Consider the following 24,057-nt stretch of genomic DNA (forward strand, 5'->3'; position numbering starts at 1 on the left):
TGATTCCATATTTATATGATTTATAATCTACAAATTTAGCTCCCACTACAATAAATCTCATATCGAAAATAACATTTACACAATACTCAATATTCTCAATATTTGTTTTCAACTGAAATTCATTCTCGAACATTTTTAATTACCATGCGTATCTAATTAACAATAGTGCATCTTAATTAATATACCATTGTTCTTTTGCTATGACCTAAGAGCACTGACCGCTCTTATCAACATTGTCGATTCACAATCATAATAAATCTACTTTATTTCCAACAACCTGTCAATAACGGAACCTGACTTTAGTGGAATTCTTGTCAATAGTGGAAAAAAAATTCCGCCATTGAGCTCGTCCATACAAAATGACCTGCTAATAATGGAAAATAGTCAGAAAACGCTCACCCTCAATAGTGGAAAAAATTTGGGGAAAATTCTTTTATTTGCTAGGGTTTTTCGAACACGAGAGATATTTTCTCGATTTGCTAGGGATATTTGAGCTGTTTTTTGGAAGTCAATTTTTTTTTCGATTCAAAATCACCCCCTGAAAAATTAATGATAAAAATATGTGAATTTCGATTTTTTTTTTTTCAAATTTACCCTCAATAATGGAAAACCATTTCTGAATTGGCGTGAAAACCTGTTATTAATGGAATCTGAGTTTAGTGGAATTCGTGTCAAAAGTGGAAAAAAATTGTCCCCGTGGGATTCCGCTATTGACAGGATTTACTGTACTCACATTTGGTGAAAGTCATACAAAAAAAAATTTATATATTTTTTAAGAAACTATATTTTTTCCTTTATTTCTTAATACACAGAGTAATTGGGCGCTTGGTTTCACTGTAGTAATAATTTAAACTTTTTTTTTGTGCAAGACATGTGACATATCAGGCGTTGTGGAGGGGCCCGAGTGTAGTCAAGCCTCATACTTCATTTTGATACCTTTGCTCATTTAAGAAAAAAAAATGACTTGATAGGTCACCTCTACGAGTCCATTTTGGAGTCAATATTTTGTTGATTCAAATGTGCTGAAAATTGGTATATAGGGTTTTTTGGACATCAGAAAGCCGAATCTGGCGTCAATTTTGCGATATAATAACGTTTTTATGCGATTTCCGTACAAAACTGGCAAAAATATGGTCGTTTACTTCTTTTTTTTCATTTTTTTTTTTGTTGATGTCGTTTTTATCATCGGATCAAAAAATTATGTTCTACAAAGTTGTTCAGAATGATGAGAGAAATTTTTTGGGTCAGCTGCCCTCCAACTTCCCCTCACCCCCTAGGGGGTCAGGGGTCATAACCCCTTAACCCATGATTTTTTTTACCTAAAACCCAAAAATTCGGCTTCAGCATGCCAAAAAACCTTTAGAAAGTGTTTTTCCCAGATGCCCTCCGAGCCAATTTTCACAAAAAGTAAGATCCCCCCATTTGGGGTCAAATACTATGAGACTATGGGTTCCCTAAAATCGACATCAACAAAAAAAAAATTGGAAAAAAATAAGTAAACGACCATTTTTGCCAGTTTTTGTATAGAAATCGTATCAAAACGTTACTAAATCGCAAAATTAACGTCAGTCTCGGCTTTCTGGTGCCTAAAAACCCCTATATACCAATTTTCAGCATATTTGAATCAACAAAATATTGACTCCAAAATGGACTCATAGAGGTGACCTATCAAGTCATTTTTTTTTCTTAAATGAGCAAAGTTTTCAAAACGAAGTATGAGGCTTGACTATACTCGGGCCCCTCTACAACGCCTGATATGTCACATGTCTTGCACAAAATTACGTTACTACAGTGTTTTCGATTGCCTCAAACATTCTTCAATGTATTCAGTCGTATTGTTAAAGATGATGCCAAAATCCCCATTTTCAAACCTCGTGATGCAGATTTTGACTCAATGAGACCGGGATATAAAGAGCAGGGCTTTCAGATTTGAAATCAAATGATTTGTAAAATCAACAAATCATGGAAAAAATCATGATTTGAAATACACAATTCAAATCAATTAAATCATTTGATTTTATTTGGATGGACGTGTATATTTTAAATCAAATCAAATGATTTGATTTATTTGAATAGTATACTTCAAATCAAATGATTTCAATTTTTATATTTATTTGATAAAAAAATCAAATCAATCAGAATATACTTTAAAACATTTTTTCCGTGTACAATTCATTTTGGTCACACTTTACAGTTTTTTAAAATTAATAATTTTTCGAACATATCGTCATTCATAGACTGCCGCTGTGGTCGTAAAATCCATAACAAATTTTGATAAAAAAAAATCTCTTTTTTTTTCGAGATGATGCTTAAAGAGCATATTTTTATTCTTTAACAAGCACAAGAAAACTAATGCTATTGATGCAGGATTTAAGAAAGCAATTGCTAGCTACGAATTGCTAATGAAACAAATGAAATAGATACAAAAAATGCGTGGAAAAGAGATGCCTATAGACAATATATTCGATGCTTCAATTTCAGTGATGACTCAATGTATCACAGTGATTGATGAATTGAACGTTGTCGTTACGTTCTGTAAGAAATACCAGTCCACAGGGGAAATGTCTATATAGCATTATGTAACATCTAATGTAATCATGTCAAATTATTGCTTCTAATAAATATAGCCAATTTATTTAAACTATCTTTTCAAGGCAGAATTACTGCATTAATCAATACACTTAAAATTGCCAAAATATATGAAACGGGAAAATCCGAGTAATGTGAACAACTGTAAACTTACTTTTACGTATACGTTATAGCTTTTAATACAGTCTATACATATGAAAACGATTGTGGATCTGTCTTCCGTTGAGTTACGCACTCTATCTTACTCTATTTTTGGTGTTAATTTCATCCAAGTGAACACATCATAGTGAAAGAAGAAAAACATGTGTAGTCAAAGCTGCATGCGTTCAACGTACATATGACTACACATGTATCACTTCTTCCACTACGATGCGTTCACTCAGATAGAGTGCGTAACTCATTTTGAAGGGTAGACTCTCTGCTAACACCGCAAGTGCGAGTAAGCGTACTCGAATATTTCTTTCTGTGTAGTCAATGATAGCAATTGTATCTAAAAAACGACCATTATCGAATTTGCAGAAAATGTCGTTGGCAATCGGTGTCCTTAAATTCTGAAATAAAATTTCTGAAAAGATAAGAAGGTCTGAATCATGTCATAGCTTCTGAATCATAACCATGAAATTTGAAATAAACAAAGTGACGAAACTAAAGTCGATTAAGTTTCAACATCCAAAGACATTTAACTAATTAACGATATAATTTTAGATTATTTTTATTTAATTTATTTACCAAACATAGAAATTTATATGTTTATTGTAATTGGCCTTCGGGCAGCATACTGCACGTATGCTTGGCATACAGATCCAAATTATGGAATAAAAATAAATAAAATTAATAATAATTGTAATAGTAATCGTTGATAGAAATTCTCTGCTGGTATTATTTAAACAATTTTTGGAAAGTCCAATTCCATGAATTGATGATGGTCATGCTTTTTTTCGTTTATGACTTCAAACTGCAAATCATATTGCTGATCAAAACCAATATAACTATCCGAAATAATATAAACAGTATACAAATATCGACCTGCGAACATAATAGAAAAATATATAAAATGAGCTGAGTGGCATCGTATTAATTGATCGGTGAAGAGGGATAAATTACCAATTTTATCTGGTGCGATGAATGTAACCGAGTGAATACTTTTCGAATTACGATAAGAACATCGTTTCAGTGCAATTAATTCAGCTTGACCTGGTTCGCCCAATATTAAGAACCAGCCTTCATCTTTGATTTTTGAGAATTTTGGACAATGCACTTTTGGAATAATTGAATTTGTTTTATGTCGCTCTTTGCCCGATCGATGTACATATCTATGAAAATTCGCTTGAATCGTGTACTCCTAAAAAATTCGTACAATTATATTACATTTTGATTGATCCCAAACGCACGAAAAGCAGTTCACAAACCTCGTTTTGATGAATTTGAATCCAGTCGTCTCTGGTCATTGGCACCTTTACATTTTGCACAACATCGGTTTCATTGTGTAGCTGACCAATTACACATAGATCAATGTCAAGTGTTGGCATATCACATAATACCTATTACAAAAATGAAAAAGTTCACACATTAAACATTTGAATCAAATTTAAAGAAAATTTTGTGTAAATGTGTGTAGCACCTGATAAATTCGTTCAATTTGTGTTTCTTCAAAATCTTCACGCAATGGGCCGGCCAATATTTCATAATTTTTGAAAATATTTTCCTTTAGTGTTGGTAATGTCAAAATTGATTCTCTGCAATGGAAAATAAAATTAGTCCAAGACCAGGTGGACATCAATTATATCAAGTAATACTCACTTGAGATGGATTCGCTTAAAACATGGAATATTTTCCTCTTCAACGTATGGTAACGATAGAACTGGTGATTCATCAAACCATCGTCCTTGGATGATGCATTGCATTAATTGTTGGATTCGAATTACTGAAATTAACCAACCATTCTCAGCACAAATATCAATCATTGCCTGAAATGTGATAGAAAATTCGGTTAGTTTGATTCAAACCATAAACCTGGCAAGCAGATCTCGTTTCTTTGTTAAAAATAAGTTTCATCTATTTTTATGAAATGGGATTCTATTTACCTGCAATATCCGAATGGATTGATCGAGAACCGACTTGGTGTCGGTGAGATAATCGGAGTTTGGAAGTGGAAGATGTGAAAAATGGGCTTGAATCAATAAGAATGTTTTTGTATGTGGCGAATCACATGTTAGCGGATCGACACTTAGACGACAATTCTTCGAAAGTTCTCTGTAATCAATATTAGGCAAAAAGAGATTTAGATCTTCCAAATCTTCAAAAAAAAAAAAGAGAACCAAATATTAAAACTAGCAACACTTACATATTGTATTTATCTTCATTGTGTCGACATGGTTGTGAATAAAATTCGTATGCATTGCTCATGGCCCATAGAACATTTTCGAATGTCATGTCATTGTGTAAACAGTCGGCAAAATGTCGCATACTTTGATGTGATAAATAATAATACGATGAAATACGTCCCATTGATGTTGAATATACATGCCTTGAATCTTCTGAATCAATTTCAATGCAACCCGCATCGGTGAGTGTTTGTAGCACCGTTTCAATCAAATTCGATAGAAATCGATTTACATCTTGCGATTCGATGCTGGCCAAATCATAATACGTTGGATTCCGCATTAAACGTCTAAAGCAATATGTCCACGTGAAATAATCGAGAATACTTTGTTTGGTTTGTACAGTACCCGCAACAATTTCAGCATTCACATGATCCGGTAAAACATTTAGCAAATGCGATTCAACGGGGAATGGATCGTATAGGAATTTTTTGTAAAAGTTCTTTTTCACATCGTGAACAAGAACAACAGCAATACCTTCATTGCCAAATTGTGGACGTCCAGCGCGGCCCATCATCTGAAGTACATCAGTAATTGGCATGTCGACATATCGCTTCAATTTCGGATCATAATATTCAGTTCCTTTGATGATGACCAAATGTGCGGGTAAATTAATGCCCCATGCCAACGTTGCTGTTGCAACTAAAATTTGAATTTTTCGATGTAAAAATAATTCTTCGACGGTTTTTCGATCGTGTTCATGTAAACCGGCATGATGAAGCCCAATGCCGAATGCAAGCGTTAATTTGAGATTTGAATCTTTGATATTTTCCAATATTTGATCCATTTCGTGTTCGGGCAAATGCATAAATTGCTTTGGATTATCTTCGCCCGCCAAAAATGCAATCAAATCGAGTGCAGTTAATCGGGTTTGACGACGCGACGAGACAAATATTAAAGCCGGCGTACATGGTGAATATTGTCGAATTGCTTGATATGCTGGACGATTCATTGTTGCCATTCGTGGGCAATAATGCTTTCCCGGAAATCCACTGATATGCACCGACAACGGAACTGGACGAACGGACGGTTTAAAATTGTACAATCCCATGTCTTTGATTCCAAGCCAATTGGCTAAATCACGTGCATTCGCCAATGCCGTTGACAAACCAACAATACGCAATGTTCGTTTTGTATGAGATGCAATGAAATTTGTACGAGAAACAATGACCTGAAATCAATGTAATGATGTAATGATTAAAGTAATTGTATAATTAAGAAAAACAAAACGTAAAAATTAAATTCGAAAATGAAAATCAACCTCAAGAACTGGACCCCGATCTTCGCCAAGCAAATGGATTTCATCGATAACAATTAAAGCAACATCTTTGACATATTCACGTGTTTGCCACGATCGACTGATACCGTCCCATTTTTCCGGTGTCGTTACAATGACATGACTATCGCGTATTGCTCTAGCATCCGGTGTTACGTCACCAGTCAATTCAACCACTTTTTTGCCGAGCCTTTGCTCTAATCGATACTTCCAATCTTCGATACGTTCACGTACCAGAGCCTTCAGTGGTGCAATATAAACGACTTTTCCATTTGGATATGTATTGAATACTCTAAATATTGCCATTTCCGCAGCAATCGTTTTTCCCGATCCGGTGGGTGCGCCGAGCAAAACATTTGTATCGTTATGATAAAGACAGTGAAAGATTTGTGTTTGAATTGGATTGAAATGTGTGAATGGATACAATGATTCATAATTTTTGTTATTCAAAACGGAAACCGGTAATGGTTGAAGTGGTAACAATTCAGTATGAGGTGGATGCAGTTCGGGTAAGATTAAATGTTGAAAGCTCAATGCGAAATACGTTTCACTGCCCAGCCATCTGTCGCTTATTGCCCGAATGTAATATTGCGGTGGTAATGGTTCTCGCAATGGAATTGTCACAACCAATTCTTGTGGTTCATCGGAGAATGCTTGTTTTCTCGTCAATTGAAAATATTCCGAATGATAAATGTAATTGCTTTCAGGGTCTTCAATCCATATCCAAAATGGTTCCGCAAATTTACCATGAACACCATCGTTCCATCGAAATTTTGCACGAATAAAAATTCGGATACGTAACACAGTTCGTGTAATTGGATGCAATGTAGCGTCAATTTCAATAATTGGAAATTCGGCCGCACATTTTCCAATGAATGCACCATTTCGTTGATTTCGTAAATAGTCACCAATTTCTTTGGCATCCATATCACGCAATGCCATCACACTGATACCACGATCCTCAATTTTTTCAATCATATCAAATCCGATTCGCGTAAATTGTCGCAACGGCGTATGAAAATCCCACATTTGTCGTTCAAACATTTTGCTCAGCATCAAGAGTCGTCCGGCCAAAAGTGCATTATTTCTATGCAATTCAATGGTAAATAATGCACGAACAATACGCACCGCATTTTGTGTTATATACGATAAATCGGATACAAGTGAAAACGATCGAACTTGACCACGTGACAAATATGTTTGCATTAAAATGTTTACTTTTCCATGAATATTGGCGGCACCACCTTTTGCCACCACTTCACAATAATCATTCGTTAAATCTTCCAATTCGTCCAATTCTTCGTCACGAACTTTGAGCTGCTGGAATTCTTGTGCCAATGACATCATATGTAAAATTTCCGGTTCAGACATGACATCCATTAGATGTTCATTGAATATTTCAACGGTTGCATATTTAATGTAAAAATGTGATGCCGTTCGACCCAAATCGGTTGCATGCAAATCGCCCGTTCGCACATTGTATCGAATCATTTGTGCTTTGTCCAAACTTTGTGCGGCCGTTATAATTAATGCACGTCGTTTGTGCTCTAACGTTGGATCTTCCATTATGTCTTCATAGGTCATACCTAAGGGGAGAATCACAAAAGAAAAGAATAAAATTTAAAATAATCGATAAGTAATCGGAAAATAATCGTAAAACAATCAATAATAATTAATAAGTAATTTTTAAGTGATTTGTCCCTTAGTCATACCATATACTTGTGGATTCAGTCTCATTCGAACAAATAAATACGTGTAGCTAAGCCATTCGATGGCTTCGTCAATGTTACAAATCGTTCCCAGCGTAATTTCGGCATTCAAATTATCCGCCAAGCATTCGATAAAATTCGATTCGATGGGAAATTGATTGGTCAGCAATGACAGATAATGTGTTAATTTATTATGTGCCGTTATAATGATACCAAGACCAGATTTTTCATATTGCGGTCGTCCAGCTCTGCCGAAAATTTGCAACACATCCAATATACCAATATCAACAAATGCACCATGTTTTGCATCGTAAATTTCCGTTCCTTTGATAATAACTGCATGTGCCGGTAAATTAACACCCCATGCCAATGTTGCTGTACAAACAAGCACTTTGATCAGACCTTCACCGAAATATCGTTCAACCATTGAACGATCAGTGCGTAACATACCAGCATGATGCATTGCAATGCCGTATTGAAATAGTTCGTTTAGTTGTTTATTTCGACTGTTTGCCATTGAACGCTTTGCCAATCCCAAATCCTTCGATTCGTCGGGTGCAAATAGAGTTAAATGCTGTTTTTGTGTGGCCATCTCACGAAGAACATTCGCTGTTCGAACGGTTGCATTACGTGCATGCACAAATACCATCACTTGATAGCCCAATTTTAGTTGTTCAACACATTTTTCATAGCAAACTGTATCCATATCGGCCAATTGTTGCATCGGTTTGATATTTTTCACACCAACAAATGTTTGTTCGAGTGGAACGGGACGAAAACGACCATCAAAATAGAATAGTCCAACCATTGGATTGACACGAAGAAAACGTGCCACATCAATATAATTTGGCAGTGTGGCTGATAAACCAACGATACGAATCATATTTTGTGTGGATTCAACGAGCCGTAATGTACGTGCAACTAATGCTTCGACAACTGGACCTCTTTCACCATGCAACAAATGCACTTCATCGATAATCAACAGTTTAACGAGCGAAATCAATGCAACATCGCCGGCTCCTTTACGTGTTATCACATCCCATTTTTCGGGCGTCGTCACCAACATCTGAGTCTGTTGAATTTCCGATTTGGTTAGTGACATATCACCCGTTAATTCTCGAACGCTAATTCCTATTGAAAGCAAAAATATGGAATCAAATCAACGAATAACGAATAAATTTTATAAATATTTTTAAAAACTTAAGAATTTCGTAGGAAATGATAATTCTTTACTATGACCAATTGTATTTTGTATGCGCTAAACCCTCTTCGACAACAATCAACAACAAATAAATATTGCTCCTATGGTGCTGTATTTCCGCAATGAAGACGAAGCAATCAGAGATAGAAACCTTGCTTTCTTTACTGATTTTTACACTAATGGGAATTTGGACCTTTTTTTTGCTATTCACTTTTTTTGACCGAGAAAATTCTTTTTCGCCAAAAAAGTGAAGAGCAAAAAAAAGACGATTTTATCCTCATTTTCTAAAAATTGGTGACATCATCAGGGACCCCCTACGAAATTTTGCCATCAACCCCTCTAAAAAAAATTCCGTCATCATCTATGGTTGACGCATATATGTCGGCCAACTCACGGTAAAAACGAATTAATGCATTTCTTTTTTTCTGGATATACCTTTTTCTTGAAATTAATTTTAAGTTTGATAAGCAATTCTTGCAATCGAGGCCAAAACACAAAAAAAAATGTATTCATGATTCAATCTTACCCAATGATTTAAGTCTCTTTCCGAAATTTTCCACCATTTCAGCGGCCAATGCTTTCATCGGTGCCACATAGACAACTTTAAATTGATCTCGATGAATAACACCTTGATCGGTGTGCGATCGAATAGCATTGATAATTGTAAGCATAGCAACATTTGTTTTTCCCGCTCCCGTTGGTGCACAAATCAATAAATTATCATTTGAATGATAGGCTTTTTCAAAAACCACACTTTGTATTCGATTCAACTCTTTCACTCCCTTGAAAGCTAGCTGACCAATTTCATCTAAATCAGCGATCTGTATGCGTTGATCTCCAACTTTCAAGTCAACCGCAGCAGTATTTGCTGGTAAATTGATTTCTTCGTACATTTTATTATCGGTTCGTAATGCCGACTCGGGCAGTACTAGTTTTGAACCGGCCACAAATCCAACATGTGTACGTGCCTCCATTTGACTATCAAATACATATGGATACGTTACTTTCCTCGATGATTGTGTTAGCCAGCTCATTGCATCGGATGTTTTCTTCGCTTTCGGTAAAATCGGTTGATTCTTAATGGTGTCCAAAATGTGCTGCTGTTGCTGCAATTTAAGTCGTGATGCAACATAATCATAACTGCCATCATCGTTGTCATCAAGTTCATTTTCAATGGCCGTTTTTTGTGCCGTGAATATTGTTCGCAATTTCTTTTCATCTTTGCGCACTTTTTTCAACAGGCTCAACTCTTGTTCCGACTGAACAACCACCTGAGATGAAACAACCGGTTGTGATTTTGTGCGATTTGCTACACCACATTGTTCGGCCGCCGCAGCACGTTCGTACATCATATTGACTTTGTCATCGTTTTCAATATTTTTGATAATTTCCTTTCGATGCTCAAGAATATTCTCCAAAATTTCAAATTTATCAAAACCCAACAATTCTATCAGTTCATTTTGCAATTCATTGTTGGACTTTTTCGATTTGAGCACGGACAACAGTGATTCGACCACTTCGTTGCTTACGTGCATCAATAACCAGGCTCGATTGAATGTGGTCTTTGGCTGTGCCGCCGGTTTGATATCATCGTATCGCATTGAAAATGACGCCGACACAGCACTTCCATCTTTTTCATCATCAGCTTCGGTGACATCGAAATTTTGCAACATTTCAATCGATTCGTCGGCATCAGTTTCAACACCATTTGGTAATTGTATTTTTATATTATTGCCCCAACGTTTTGTTGCCTTTTTACCGTCTTCATCTTTGCCATTTTCTTCATGCTTCACCTCATCGCGTATCACTTGTAATAAATCATCGCTGAGCACGGCTTTTAAATCACATACCATCGAACAAATTTTATTTGCATGCTGTGATGTTATTTTACCAAATATCACTTTCAATTCGCTTAAATGTCGAACCATTACAATGCTGACATCAAGAAAGAAACGGAACAGAAATATTGCCGAATCATCGATAACAGCGGCATTCTCATCATCACCTGCAATGTGAAAAATTGAAAATTTTATTGAAGCTAATGTTTTATGTTCAACATCTTTGTCAATTACCGATAAGATTTCGCGTTAAATTCCATAGATTTTGTAATTGTTTGGTGACATTATTCAATTTATTTGTATCATCCGCAAATTTTTGCTGTACCATCATTTTAAACTTCTTCCATGAAATGGTTCTGTGAAATGAAAACGACAAGAATATGTTGAAATTTCACATAGAAATCGAAAATAGATGGTCATACTTGGCTCTCTCGTTTTCTTCATGCCACAAATTTACCACCACTTGATCGGCTTGATAGTTGGCGTTTCTTTGAATGTCCAATCTAAGACTCGCACGTAATGAACGGGAAAATCGTGGTAATTGATCCATATTCTACTTGTCTTTCTTTCTCTCTCTCTCTCTATTTATAAACAACAATTCGTTTTTCTCTCATGGATTTTCTTCGTTTCTAACACAAATGAAGTAAGTGAACTCTTTGAAATCTTAACAAATGATATTTGTTCTACATTTGTTAATTTATCACAGAAAAAATCTTTTCAACAATATTGCTGTTCGTTTTGCAATCTTTTTTCGATTTTTTGCTTTTGATTTCGTGGAGTAAATGTGGAAAATATAAATCAACATTCATACCGAATGTTGTGTGTGTGTTGACAATTCACAATAGACACTAGCGCACCGCTGTCAAAATGATAACTTACCGCTTCACACAGAGATGAAAACGTCAAATTATCCAATTTCACAATACAAGCAAATACGTGAAATATGATGAGCGAAAAGAAGCCAAACATAAAGGGTGAATCACAACACTTGTTGAATGTTGTGATGAAATTCACAAACATCAATGCGCAATTCTCGAGACAATTTCTCTGCTTGTTTATAATTTCTATCTTTATTGAACTGAATACTCGAATGAATACATAAAGTGGCTTATAAAATCTAAGTAAACACTTGAAATCTCTTGTGTAATTGTTTCACGAAAACTTAGAACTTGTTATTATAGAAACGAACTAAAAAATAATAATAATCATATGAAAGAATTATAAAATAACATTTTTTATTTCCTATATCAAATAAGATTTGTCATGGTTAGATATACATATATATAGATAGATTTTGTAATATTAAAAACTATTTTGTATTTTTTTTGTGTAATTTTTTCCATTTGTTAGTTTGATCATTTCCATTTTGATTTGATCGATTTAACGGCAGCTTAGATATAAAACCAATTTAAAAAAAAAAAGAAATCTCTTGACATCGTAAATCATTTTTTATCAAAGAAAAAGAGAAAGAATATGATTAATAGTATGAAAATAGAAAGACATAAACCACAACCACGACAAAAATAGATAATACGATCAACAATGGCAAACGGAATCTATTCTCTAAAGCTGATAGCTTGGATGGTTTTTCTTGTTGTTTGAGTGTTGATGTGATTGGTTTGTCGGCTCGATAACGGTCACCAACACGGCCACCACTACCATAAATCGATGAACGATATTCATTTAAGTAGGCCGACGTTGTTGACTTTGGCGATCTGTAATCGTATGTATTTTCAGTGCCCGGCAATTGTTCGGCTTTGAGTTGGGCCAAACGACGGGTGAAATCGCTCAAAAACGGTGCCTCAATTTTGTTCATAAAATCATCGTGCGATTCATTCAAACCTTTTGTATTTGCCTCTGCTGTTACCATTGGCGTTGCGTATGTTGTGAATCGGCGTCGATATGTGCTTCCAGTATCTTCGATTGGCTTTTCGGTGGCTTTGATGCTAGAGTAATTTGTCGAAATCGATGGGCCCAACTGCATTGTTTTACGCCGACTGTCGGCCGGTGGATTTATTTTTGTGGTTGGTGTGCTTGGCTTTCGGATTTTCTCAAGCATCTCTGAACTGTATTCAGCATCACTGTTATCATTGATCAAAATAACATCATCATTTAGTTCAACCAATGGTTCAATTGTGTGCTTGTACGATGTTGTAACCACTGAGCTTTTGGTTAATGATGGCGAACGCGATGTACGCGATGTCTTACGTCTGGCTTGTTTCTCGAACTCAGCAGCGGCCGCAATCAAATCATCGTCAGACGCATCGTCAAAGTATAACTCTGCCTTACGACTCGGTGACTTTGATGGAACTAACCAAAATTAAATTAAAAAAAAAAAAAAACGAAACAAAAATTAACATTCATAAATCGAATCGATTGTGTTATGGCGAAGATTGAATTTGAATTTAAACATTCAATGAAATTAACTTACGTGGTGCAGCTGCTTTAACCGGAGTTTTATCGTTGACAACGCCATTTGCTTTTGATTTAGAAACTGGAGCCGTATCGGCAACCACTTCAGCCGTTTGTTTGACGCTTGATTTTAATGCTGTTGTACCCGCTGCAATTGTTGCCCGACGATTGCTAACCGTTTTCGGTTTATTGATTTTCTTCAGTTCAGCATCCGATTCCGATTCTTCGGCCGATACATTTTTAACAACGGCAAGCGTCTCACGTCGAGCCTTGACTGACTTTGGTGCCGGTCCATTTAAGGCATTTCGTAATTTCTTGATCAATGCATTTCGTGTTGTATCGGTTACTGGGAAATTTCCAAGATTATGTGCTTTCAATTGATCACGCAATTCAGTGTTGCTCAACTGTTCAAAATTATCCATTTTACAAATGCGTCGCTCTCTTAACTGATCTGTCATCAAAAAAAAAAACCATACAAAGTGTCTCCGTTTATCTTTTTGCACCATGTGTTTATACGATTCGACAACGAATAAAAACGCAAATAAATAATACGCACTTACCTTAAAATTCAAGAAAAAATTTAAATCCTTTAAAAACAATCACCAGTACAGAAAACTGTTAAAAACCGTTTTGTTTTATCAGTAGAATCTATTGTAAAAAACCACACACAGCTAAAAAAATTTGAATTTGATTTTTCCTGCTAGTTTCAACGACAAAATGACAACGAATGACAAACGACTTCTCTGTACCGCCGCTTTTCAGTGGAAGAAAAAAAAAATGTAGCAGAATGTAACGCTAGAGCGAATTCCGTTTGCGCGCTAATCAACGCATAGCAACGTCACCCGTTTCATGGAATTCCATTGATTTATTCGCCATACCAACAGATGGCACTATATAAAATCTATACTATATCTATTGTAGGCATTCTTTTTTTTTTTTTTGGAAATATAAGCATTGAACGGTTTGTTTGCCAATTGGGGTATTTATTTCAAAGGAAATTACGCCTAATTTACACATTAAATTTATTTCTTAATAATAATCAAGTCCAAATTATGCTAATTGGATAAAAAGAATTATCGATTTAGTTTTATTACGATTTGAATTTGTTTTATTTGTAAACAAAAGAGAGAAAGGAAAATTATTATAAAAAAATGCACTTAAAATGTGTGTGTTTTTTCCCTTGTATACAATTTTCAAATGCTCGGAGTGATATTTTTCAGTTTCGTATATAAAGAAAAAAAAATTCAGAAAATTTTTTTTGTTCGGAATCGAGGATGCATAGCATTATCAACAAACATTCCAAAATAACTAAAAAAATGTTACTTTTCCGCTTATTGCTGATAATAATTTCGATTATTTTCTGTTGCCACCATTCACTTTCATTCATTTGTTTTCTGTCCGTCATATTCGATAATTTGATATTTTCAAAATGTTTCATGCTTCCACTTTTTTTTATTAATTCGATATCACAATCGCATTAAACATCATAGATTCACTATTAGATTTCATTTTCAAAGAATTTCCTTTTTTTCTAATTTTTTTTTTCATGTTAAGAATAATTTCACTAAAATTATTCCCTTAATTCAAAATTATCCTCTAGGATCATTGCGTTGGAAATTGATTTTTGTAGTTGTTGATAAAACTTAAATCAAAATGAAAATGATAAGCTTGGGAGAGAAAAGTTGGATGAATAAATCTATTGATAAATGTTGGAAATGATATTTTTTTCTCTTCTGATTTTTGTTTTTTTTTTTTTTTTTTTTTTGTGTTTGGTTGTGTTTATTTTTCTTATACATTGAGATGTATCGTTAAAATCGCAGCCAAACGCATGCAAAAATTCTATTAAATGCATGCACAATTAATCAATTTCGTCTGGAACTAATCTCATGAGTTCATCGTCGGTGAGCATTGCCAATTTGCTGGGCTGTGATGCGGCCGCTGCATCAACATTCGGTTGAGTTAGTTGTAATGATGGTGTGGGCGCATAACAACTAATTGTTGATGTACCCGGTGCCATCGGTACATATTCATCGCTGGTATCCATCAAACTCGTCGTATATTGATTCAATGGAATTTGATTTGCTGTTGTTGTCGATCCAAATGAAGCAACATTCTTTAAAATATCAGCTAAATTGGCCGGAATTGAAATGTTTGACACGACATCCGAAAGATTTTGATTAATTGGCGGTGAAACAGAACTTGTTGGTGAATACGGTTCATCGATGTCAACCGTTTGCTGTAAATGCATCATTGCAATTTCTTTTTTCTCCGCCTCAATTTGTCGATTCAGTTCTTCCAATTGCTGTTTGTCAAAGCTTGTTGTGCCGATCGGCTTTGAATAATCGGGAATTGGATTTGCGATTCCGCTTGTGCTTGACATATACGAATTTGGTATTGTGTTAAGCGATAAATCGTCGTCATCACTTCCGCCCGGCGAGTATGGTTCATCATCGTCCAAATCTGAATTCATCGAGAAAAAAAAAGATCAATAAGTTTCACGAAAATGACGAAATGAAAATTGTCAAGAGACGTTGTTTTGGTACTTACTTGAAGAAAATGTTGATTTTATCACCTGCTTACTGATTGTTTGCACAGGAATATTCATATTTGGACTAGATGGCGGAGTATAGTGGGCTTCTTTAGCTGGAATTGTCATCTGCAAATGTACAAATAAAAACAATCACATTCACCTTTTATCGTAAAAACAAAACAAAAATTTATTTATTTTTTCGAAAAAATCTTATTACCGCTGATTTGTGGCCAATGAATGGTATTGGTTGACGATGCTTTGGTGGAATTGGTAGATGGCTGGTTTGTGTCGAGGTACGATTTCTAACGACGATGCCAAGCAGTAAGTCAGGGCGATCGGCGCCTAAATCGAAACCGGTCGTTGTTTTCAAAATGGATGGCAATGATTTGTGTGAAGTCAATGGCATTATATAAAAATCTTTGACCAATTTCGATGGAATCTTAATGACGCCAAGCCTTTTACGAGCATCTAGATACGTTATAAATTGTGAGTAGGCCGTTTCATTGTCTTCGGACTTTGAACGCGGTGAAAATTTTAGCAATACAATATCTTTACTAATTCGAATTTTTTCAAGATATTCCCAAACCGTTTCCGGATTAATGCGACCAACAACATCAAATTCTTTGGGAAATTCAATCATTGCGGTGCTACCAGACAATGGACTCAATGATACTTGGAATGTTGCAACATCGACCATACTAATACTTCCCGACCATACGATCGGTAAAATCGGTTTTTCAATTGGTGGCGGTGTTGTTGATTGCCTTTCAGATGTTACTTCCGGTGGTGATGGAATCGTTACGGTACTTGTTGGCTCTTGATCACTTTCATTCGCTGCAACCGATGATTGTCGTACAAATTGTGGACTTTCTTCAGTTGCTGAACTAACATTTGTCGTGGTTGTTGTTGTTTCGCCAGTTTTTTTAAATTCTTCGGGATGTAAAATGCTATTAATGGTCGACTGTGCCTTGAGAATTTTGTCAGCAATGCTATTTTCATCGGTTTGTTGTTTTTGCGGTGTAGTTGCATTTGTTTTGTTTGTTGAATCTCTTTTTCGATCTTTATCCGTATGATGTTTGACACGACCGCTGCTACTCGAACTACTACTACTGCCCGATTTATGATCTTTTTTATCTTTGCGACTATCAGTTGAGCCACCAGCACCACCACCGCCGCCGCCGCCCCCACTACTACTGCGTTCTTTGCGATCTTTGTCGTGGCTTTTATCTTTGTGACTATGACTATGACTGCTATGGCTACTGTGTCTTTCGCGACTACGTTTTCGCTTGTGCTTCGATGACGAACCACTCGATCGACTGTCGTGACGATCTTTTTTGTCATGACCACGTTCGCCATCTTTTTTATGTGAACTTTTCGATGCTGATTTACCAACGTCAGAGCTCAAATACTTATCAACGCGGCTATCTTTCGTCACAATCGCTGTATCACTACTACTAACCGCTGAATTGTTCAATACCGATGCCAAATCCTCAACTGGAATTGATCGTTCACCACTTTCTTGAATTACCTCTTCACCTTTGTGCGTTTTCAAAACATAACTATTACCACATGCAAGCATATCTAATTCAGATTTGGTAATCATCTCCAATTGATGTTTGGTTTCATTTTCACGCCATTTGGCCAGCTCCTGGCTGGCTAATTCTTCGGTTGACAATCGTACCAATTGCTTTGGTTCAATCGCTTTGCTCGATATTTTTTCGAATAGTGTCAAATTTTTGCGATCCTTTATATTGTACAACAATGAACGGTATTTTGATTTGTATTTCATATTCGTATCACCACCAAACATTTCAAACATTTCTAATTCGGCGGAAGTTACAAATTCCGTAATTTCACCTTCAGTTAATCGGGGCGCATTTGCATCGGCTATTTCCTTTGTACGAATCAACAATTGTTCAATCAATGATTTTCTTGCACCTTGACGCAATCGATCCTGTTCATTTGATTTACTAGCGGATTTACTGTGAGTTGGTGGTTTTGCATCCGGCTTTAAAATAAAATGAAAAATTAATAAAAATTCTATACGTTTCATCCGATTTCCATCTTACCGTTCGCTTACTACTCTTTTGCGTTGATACTGGCGTTGAACTAAGTTTGGGCGCTTTTGCAATGGGTTCCCCTGATCGGCTGGCCGGTGACTTGGAATTCACTGGCGATGATGTTATGGCTGATATTGGCCGTTTCAACGAAGTTGTTGTCACTTGTTTTTGTGTCGTTGGATTAACATACACCATTTTATTCGATTCAAATTGCAATGTTGTTTGAATTTTTGCGGCCTGTGTCACAGCAAACAATTCTTTTTCGCTTGCCATTGTTTTAGCAAGTGATTTCAATTGTTGTTGTTTTTTTTTAAATGCATCCGATTGTCTTTCTTTAAATTCTTCGGCTTTTTTTGACCCGGGTTTTAAGACTTCATGATTTGGATGGTCGGCCAACCATTTTTGTAATTTATCTTGTGTTGGTGCATTTTTACCTGTCAAAAATGTGTTTGTTGCTTTATCGTAAATGACCACATGATTCATTTTATCCCTGAACATATGACTGAGAATTTTTGGCTGAGGGAATTTTTTCTCTGACGGCGATTTTATCGTTGGTGTTGTTGAATCCGATTCACTTGCACTCGATGCAGTGTTACTAACAGCTTTTGAATGCTTTCGAATACAATCATCGCTACAGTAAATTGAATTCGAACGCGACGGCTTAAAACAACAAACAACACAATTGGGTACGGGCGATTCTTTTGTTTTTGGTGAATTTTCCACAACCACTTTACGCGGAAATATATTCTGGAAATTTAAAGAAAAATATTTACAAAAATCAGATTCCGAATACATTTGCACTTTGGTACATACTTGAATCGATGGTTGTCGTTTTTTAATGCAATTCGGACAAATCCATTCGGATTGCCGTTCTTCCATTTCTCTTCCCATTTGTCTTGTGATACCAACGCATTTTCCATGGAACCATTCCTCGCATTTATCACAACAAATCATAAAGCGATTATTATGCGGAGTACGACATATACACCAAATCCTGAAATATACATAAAAAAATAAAACAAATCGTGAGCATTGTGTTTATTGGTTAGGTTTCTTTTGTGAGTGCTGGAGTTTCATGTGGTTGAATTTTTTTGTTTTTTTTTTTTTTTTTTTTGTCATTGAATGATCCAAACGTTGATGAAACATATATATATTGATTGAATGGTATATGAAATGGTGATGTGTATTTGATAAGAATTGTTGTCATCATCAACTCATCTTTCATTTTGAATATTGGTTAACAATGGCGCTATAATTCGCACTCAATTGGCACATGCATAACGCAAATAAATAATCACATAGGAAGCAAAATCTGGCTTGTTTCATTGCATTTTTTTTATATCTTTCATATTGAGTATTATTTGTTTCATCGTGATTTGATTCGTGTGGTTGTTGTAAAACGCAGATCAAACTACAACTGTTCTCTTCTTATTTTTGTGAGAAAATACTGAACTGAAAACAAAATATTTACATTGTGCCTTTTCGGCTAGAGAAGAGAAAGAAATAAAAGTGAGAAAAAGTGTAAAATAAAAGAAAAAAATCAAATTATTATCAATATGAGATGCGATTTTTACCGATTGGGATCGTCTTCCGAATTATAACTGCCATCCGATCCATCTTCTTCGTCATCATCGTCATCATCATTGGGTACAGCGACCGGCGGTGGATTCGATATGCTCAAGCTACGCCTAGGTTTCGAATCGAGCGAAGCTCGTTTTACGGCCACCGATGCTCTTCGTTCACGTGCCACAATTGGTTTTGCTTTCGATGCACTACCAAATGGTATGCCTTTTATTGATTCGTTTGTTGGTGTGTTTGACACACCCTTTGGTTGATTTTGCATCGGCGAATCACTTTGTACAATGACCGTGAACACTTTTGGCTTTTGTTGTGTTTCGGAACCGGGCGTTGTTTCGGCTCGTCGTTTTGCACCGCGTGTTGTGGGCGCTTCGATTGGTGGTAACGTGATAAATGAACCATCAGCCCGTTTAACTTTAATTTCTTTTTTATTTGTTGTTGGTGTTGATAAATTCGATGGTGTTGTTGGCGTTTTCATAATATTTACAGCCGGTTTTTGTTCGTCCGACACTTTTGTTGGTGTTGCGTCAGTCGTTTGCATTGCATTTGGCTTTGACATTGTCGAAACATTTTGTATTTGTGTTTGCGATATTACCGCACAAGATGATATCGATGTGGTACTACTACTACTACCTTGTATTTCTTGATCGATTACCTCTTGCAAGTTTTTGTCACCAACAAGTTTTGCCACATCCTGCAACAGGTCATCGGACAAAAAGTCCTCATTTGCAATTGAATCGAGCAATTCGTCTGGCAACATTTGTGAGTCGTGTGCCGATTGTGTTGTGGTAAATGTCATTGACATTGCATTTGATGAACTACTATTCGATTGCATTAAATCGATGGTTCCAATTGGTGCGGATGCTTCTGAAGTTTCCAACATTTTGACAATTTTTGGAATGTCTGCGGGAATACTTGATTGTGAAGCGCTCGACAACGGAGCTGCATCCGGTTCGGTTTTATTTAATTTTTCCTGTAACAGCGAATCGATCAAATCCAATTGTTTATCTTGTTCCGATTCCAAATTCATTGCCGGTTTTGATATTTTGCGAAATGTAATGGCCGGTGATTTAATCAATTTTGTGGTTATAAATCGTGGTGTTGTCATATTTTCTACGGTATTGGCAATCGATTGTACCACAACTGGTTTTAATGTGTTTGGAGTAAATTCAACCTTTGTGTTTGGCGTTGAAGTTGCAAATGACTTATTAAGAACGACCGGAGTTTTATTGGTGGCAACAACATTTTCCGCTCTTGATTTCGGTTTGATAACAACATCCGGCGTGAACAGAGACGACATACCACTTAGCGCATTTTCCGTTTGATCTTTCCTTACCTTATGTCTCATTATTATAACTTTTTGCGATTTATTTCCGCCCGATGATGTTGGCGTAATCTGTGTATTGGTTGTGCTATTAATCTTTTGAATTGCAATCGATTTCGATGTTAAATTGTCATGTGAAGTGGTTGGTTGTGATGTGGGTATATCTTTTACGTATGTAACTTTCGTTAAACGAGACGATGTTGAGGTGGTGGCTGGTGATTTTGATGTTGTGCTTGAAACTGTTGGCGAAGCGGATGGTGTTATAGCAGCAGTCGCAACCGATTTTGCACTAGTATTGAGAGATTTCTTTGGTAATTTTGTTGCCTTCTTTCCTCTTGGCGTTTGATTATCGTCCGAACCAGTAAAATCAATCGTACTTTGACGTCGTTTTTTGTTTGCCAATTTTTTAGCTTGTATTTTACGTTTTTTGATCTTTTTCGCTCGCCTCGAATGACAATCATTTACACTGAAATCCAAATCGCTATCACGATCATTTTCAGTTTCAGCATCTTCTTCGTCTGATTCACTTTCAGCTTCCTCTTCATCTGATTCATTTTGATCGCCCGTATTTTCGTTTGAACTGTTTGCATCGTCAAATCGTGACGAATTCGATGCGTCCAAACCATTCGATGGTGTGGATTTTGACGTTTGTCCACCACCTCGGCCCACTTTTTTTGTCGTCGTCGAACTTGGCAGCGGTGTACTAGTCATTTTTAACCTTGATTTTGATACATTTTTTGCACCATCAGATAAATCATTTGATTTGCCTTCAGTCAACGAATCGGCATAAGTGTATGGTGTATAACAATGATCATTTTGTATAATATATCGCAAATGCTCATAGTCGGCTTTCAATTGTTTTGGATTTGTGATACCAGCAATATCTAAAATGGAAAAATAAAAACAAAAATTCAATTCAATATGTGGACGGATTCGATAAGAAAGAGCAAAAAAAAAGAAACAACGCATTCAACATTGTACACAGTGACACCAAATCGTTCTTACTCATAATTTCAGTAGCAAATTGAATTGCTTGCTCTGGATTATAAAATTCTTCAACTGTCAAACCGATGCCGGGCACTTTGTTTTTCTTTTTCTTCTTTTTCGATTTGGAACCTTTATCTGTGCTACCACCATCCTGATCGCTATCTTGATTGCTTTCGCCGCTATTTTTGCTACCCATATCCTCTTCGTCATCATCGTTGTCATCGTCGTCGTTGTCGGCGCCACTTTTATTATTCTCATCATCATCACTTTGTTTGATCGAACTTTCACCGTCATTGGTTTCCATGCTTGGCGTCGGCGAACCAAGTCGTATGACACTGACCGTTGATTTCGTCTCTGTATTGGCATTCACTACAAATCCAAATGGAAAATGAACGAAAAAAAAAAATTATTCCAAATATTGCCGAAAAAAGTGATAAGGGTTTGGGAGATTGTACGAAAGTCTTTTTTTCTCACATATTTGACATTTTTCAGTCAAAAATTGGATTGAAAACACACTTTAATTACACTCACCGATAAGGTCTTGTAATGCGTTCGGATCAACTTGCACAGCACCATCTTTTTTGATAAAAACAATGAGATTGTTTTCAGCGACTTCGCCTCGTGTGCCATTACCACTAGTTTTGTCTTCATCGAGATCTCGAAACACAGAATGCGACATTATCTCCGAATTACAAAACACACACGATGAGAAAAAAAGCACTAAAATTAATGTTTGTTGCTTTTGTTTCTCGCGCGCGCGATTTTTCTTGTCTTCTATTTATTAGCTCACACCTTAACAAAACAAATTCGGTGAGTGTGTGTTGTCACTGTATGTATCTTTCTTCTTTTTTTCAAATTTTCAAATCAACACTGTTTCACTTTGGTCCGTATTTATTATTTAATATTTACCGCCACAACTGAACAGCGGAAAAGAAGAAGAAAAAAATGTGTGTGAGTGTCGATTTGTATTTGTCATTCAAACAAACCAGCTTCAATTTGCAAATTATTCTGTTCGAATTGAAGTCGATATTTTCGGAATATATTTTTTTTCGTTCGTCAGGCAATCCAACGAATTGACGACAACAACAACAACAACATTAATATCAAAATAGATTTATTGTAACCACATACAGTCTAATCGACATTTGCTGAATGGATTTGCCGCCATAGTGTATAACAAACTGGGCATATAAATTCGATTTGGCCCGTAAAATATGCGCTTCGATTGCCTTAAACAACACACGAAATCTATTCAATTACAAAATTCACACTGAATACCTTATGATGGTGTAAATATATGTATATATCGCTGTGTGTTACGGCACAGTACTTGGTAATCTAATGAAACGAAAAGATTATATGTATATATGCACGGTAATTCTATCGTAAGGTGGACAATATTGCACACTTAACCAACGACACGAAATTCACACCACAAAATATCACGCAAATCTAACCTATTATTATGAGCAAAATAGTTAATTTTTCTATGTGTATAAGTGTCAAATGCACAGTCTGTAAAAAATCACACTGTATTTTAGACTTTTCTTTTGCTGCTTTTTCGTTCTTTTCCGTTCTATTCTATTCTCTTTTCTGCCATAGACTTTTATTGACAATTTATTTCGATGTGTTTTTTTTGTTGAGTAAAATGAATATAATGCTTCTCTTTTTCTCTCTTGCCTTTTAAAATGCACAAACAAATTTTTTCTTTTGCTACTCCGAAACTGTTTTCAAATTAAAAATTAATATTTTTTTTCTTCAATTCGGTTAATTTGTCTAAATGTAATTTTTGATTTGAGTTTTTTTTTCTCGTTTGACGATCGAAATTCGTATATGCGTCATTGTGTGTGCGTAGTAATATCATATTCATCCATTTTCGTATTTTCGTTCGTTCCTGTTGTTCGTACTCAGTATGAATTGAATTGGTATATGTGGGTATGATTTGTTGAAACTTGTGTGAAGGAAACAGCAGCAAGTAAAAAAAAAACAGAATATAAAGTGAACAATGTAAGTATTTGAGCAAATGGATGAGAGCGTTCTCTGTTTAGTTTTGCGCTACTTTGTCTGCTACAATATGGATTCAATGCGTATATGTATAAATGAGAGAACACACACAAATGAACACACGAATTGAGCAACATTTTTTTCCATTTAATAAAACCTTACCAGTTT

General features: G+C 35.7%; 3 protein-coding genes across 6 annotated transcripts; all 3 read right to left on the reverse strand.

Moving 5' to 3' along the window:
* Nucleotides 1-3,062: 3,062 nt before the first annotated feature.
* LOC116344363 (activating signal cointegrator 1 complex subunit 3) lies at nucleotides 3,063-11,764 on the reverse strand. Of its 2 annotated transcripts, XR_004201405.1 has the most exons (13): nucleotides 11,417-11,764; nucleotides 11,229-11,350; nucleotides 9,683-11,161; nucleotides 7,959-9,086; nucleotides 6,232-7,832; nucleotides 4,934-6,141; nucleotides 4,674-4,842; nucleotides 4,390-4,556; nucleotides 4,211-4,325; nucleotides 3,999-4,130; nucleotides 3,694-3,931; nucleotides 3,319-3,615; nucleotides 3,063-3,154 (listed from the first exon to the last, which is right to left on the reverse strand). XR_004201405.1 is itself a non-coding variant. In XM_031772868.1 (12 exons), exons 1-12 carry the CDS (start codon nucleotides 11,542-11,544, stop codon nucleotides 3,473-3,475), a joined length of 6,630 nt encoding a protein of 2,209 aa, XP_031628728.1. In that variant the 5' UTR covers nucleotides 11,545-11,764; the 3' UTR covers nucleotides 3,286-3,472. The 2 variants fall into 2 exon arrangements, 1 of the variants encoding a protein (XP_031628728.1); XM_031772868.1 differs by lacking the exon at nucleotides 3,063-3,154 and having other exon boundaries at nucleotides 3,286-3,615.
* Nucleotides 11,765-12,423: 659 nt separating this feature from the next.
* Nucleotides 12,424-14,158, reverse strand: LOC116343028 (otefin). Of its 2 annotated transcripts, none has more exons than XM_031770909.1 (3): nucleotides 13,967-14,158; nucleotides 13,426-13,852; nucleotides 12,424-13,304 (listed from the first exon to the last, which is right to left on the reverse strand). In XM_031770909.1, exons 2-3 carry the CDS (start codon nucleotides 13,826-13,828, stop codon nucleotides 12,472-12,474), a joined length of 1,236 nt encoding a protein of 411 aa, XP_031626769.1. In that variant the 5' UTR covers nucleotides 13,829-13,852; nucleotides 13,967-14,158; the 3' UTR covers nucleotides 12,424-12,471. The 2 variants fall into 2 exon arrangements, with proteins under 2 accessions (XP_031626769.1, XP_031626760.1); XM_031770900.1 differs by having other exon boundaries at nucleotides 13,426-13,857.
* Nucleotides 14,159-14,532: 374 nt separating this feature from the next.
* Nucleotides 14,533-23,601, reverse strand: LOC116349151. Of its 2 annotated transcripts, XM_031780447.1 has the most exons (9): nucleotides 22,417-23,601; nucleotides 21,904-22,254; nucleotides 19,571-21,782; nucleotides 19,468-19,482; nucleotides 18,810-18,990; nucleotides 18,006-18,743; nucleotides 16,154-17,944; nucleotides 15,954-16,062; nucleotides 14,533-15,866 (listed from the first exon to the last, which is right to left on the reverse strand). In XM_031780447.1, the coding sequence occupies exons 1-9, from the start codon at nucleotides 22,562-22,564 to the stop codon at nucleotides 15,265-15,267; spliced, it is 6,147 nt and encodes a 2,048-aa protein (XP_031636307.1). In that variant the 5' UTR covers nucleotides 22,565-23,601; the 3' UTR covers nucleotides 14,533-15,264. The 2 variants fall into 2 exon arrangements, with proteins under 2 accessions (XP_031636307.1, XP_031636315.1); XM_031780455.1 differs by lacking the exon at nucleotides 19,468-19,482.
* Between the last annotated feature and the right edge of the window lie 456 nt (nucleotides 23,602-24,057).

This window comes from Contarinia nasturtii, unplaced genomic scaffold (genome assembly GCF_009176525.2).
Source record: "Contarinia nasturtii isolate CC-2019 unplaced genomic scaffold, AAFC_CNas_1.1 Cnas_scaffold_129, whole genome shotgun sequence".
Classification (NCBI taxonomy): Eukaryota; Metazoa; Arthropoda; class Insecta; order Diptera; family Cecidomyiidae; genus Contarinia; species Contarinia nasturtii.

What these genes read in the sequence shown, in the direction of transcription:
- LOC116344363 (XM_031772868.1), bottom strand. Translation starts at nt 11,544, where the DNA reads ATGGATCAATTACCACGATTTTCCCGTTCATTACGTGCGAGTCTTAGA. An exon ending in AAAGAGACTTAAATCATTGG is followed by an intron (nt 9,087 to 9,682) that starts GTAAGATTGAAT and finishes TGCTTTCAATAG; the next exon opens with GAATTAGCGTTCGAGAATTA. An exon ending in ACTGAATCCACAAGTATATG is followed by an intron (nt 7,833 to 7,958) that starts GTATGACTAAGG and finishes TTCTCCCCTTAG; the next exon opens with GTATGACCTATGAAGACATA.
- LOC116343028 (XM_031770909.1), bottom strand. Translation starts at nt 13,828, where the DNA reads ATGGATAATTTTGAACAGTTGAGCAACACTGAATTGCGTGATCAATTG. An exon ending in GGTTAAAGCAGCTGCACCAC is followed by an intron (nt 13,305 to 13,425) that starts GTAAGTTAATTT and finishes AATTTTGGTTAG; the next exon opens with TTCCATCAAAGTCACCGAGT.
- LOC116349151 (XM_031780447.1), bottom strand. Translation starts at nt 22,564, where the DNA reads ATGTCGCATTCTGTGTTTCGAGATCTCGATGAAGACAAAACTAGTGGT. An exon ending in ATTTGCTACTGAAATTATGA is followed by an intron (nt 21,783 to 21,903) that starts GTAAGAACGATT and finishes TTTCCATTTTAG; the next exon opens with ATATTGCTGGTATCACAAAT. An exon ending in AAAATCAACATTTTCTTCAA is followed by an intron (nt 15,867 to 15,953) that starts GTAAGTACCAAA and finishes CGATGAATTCAG; the next exon opens with ATTTGGACGATGATGAACCA.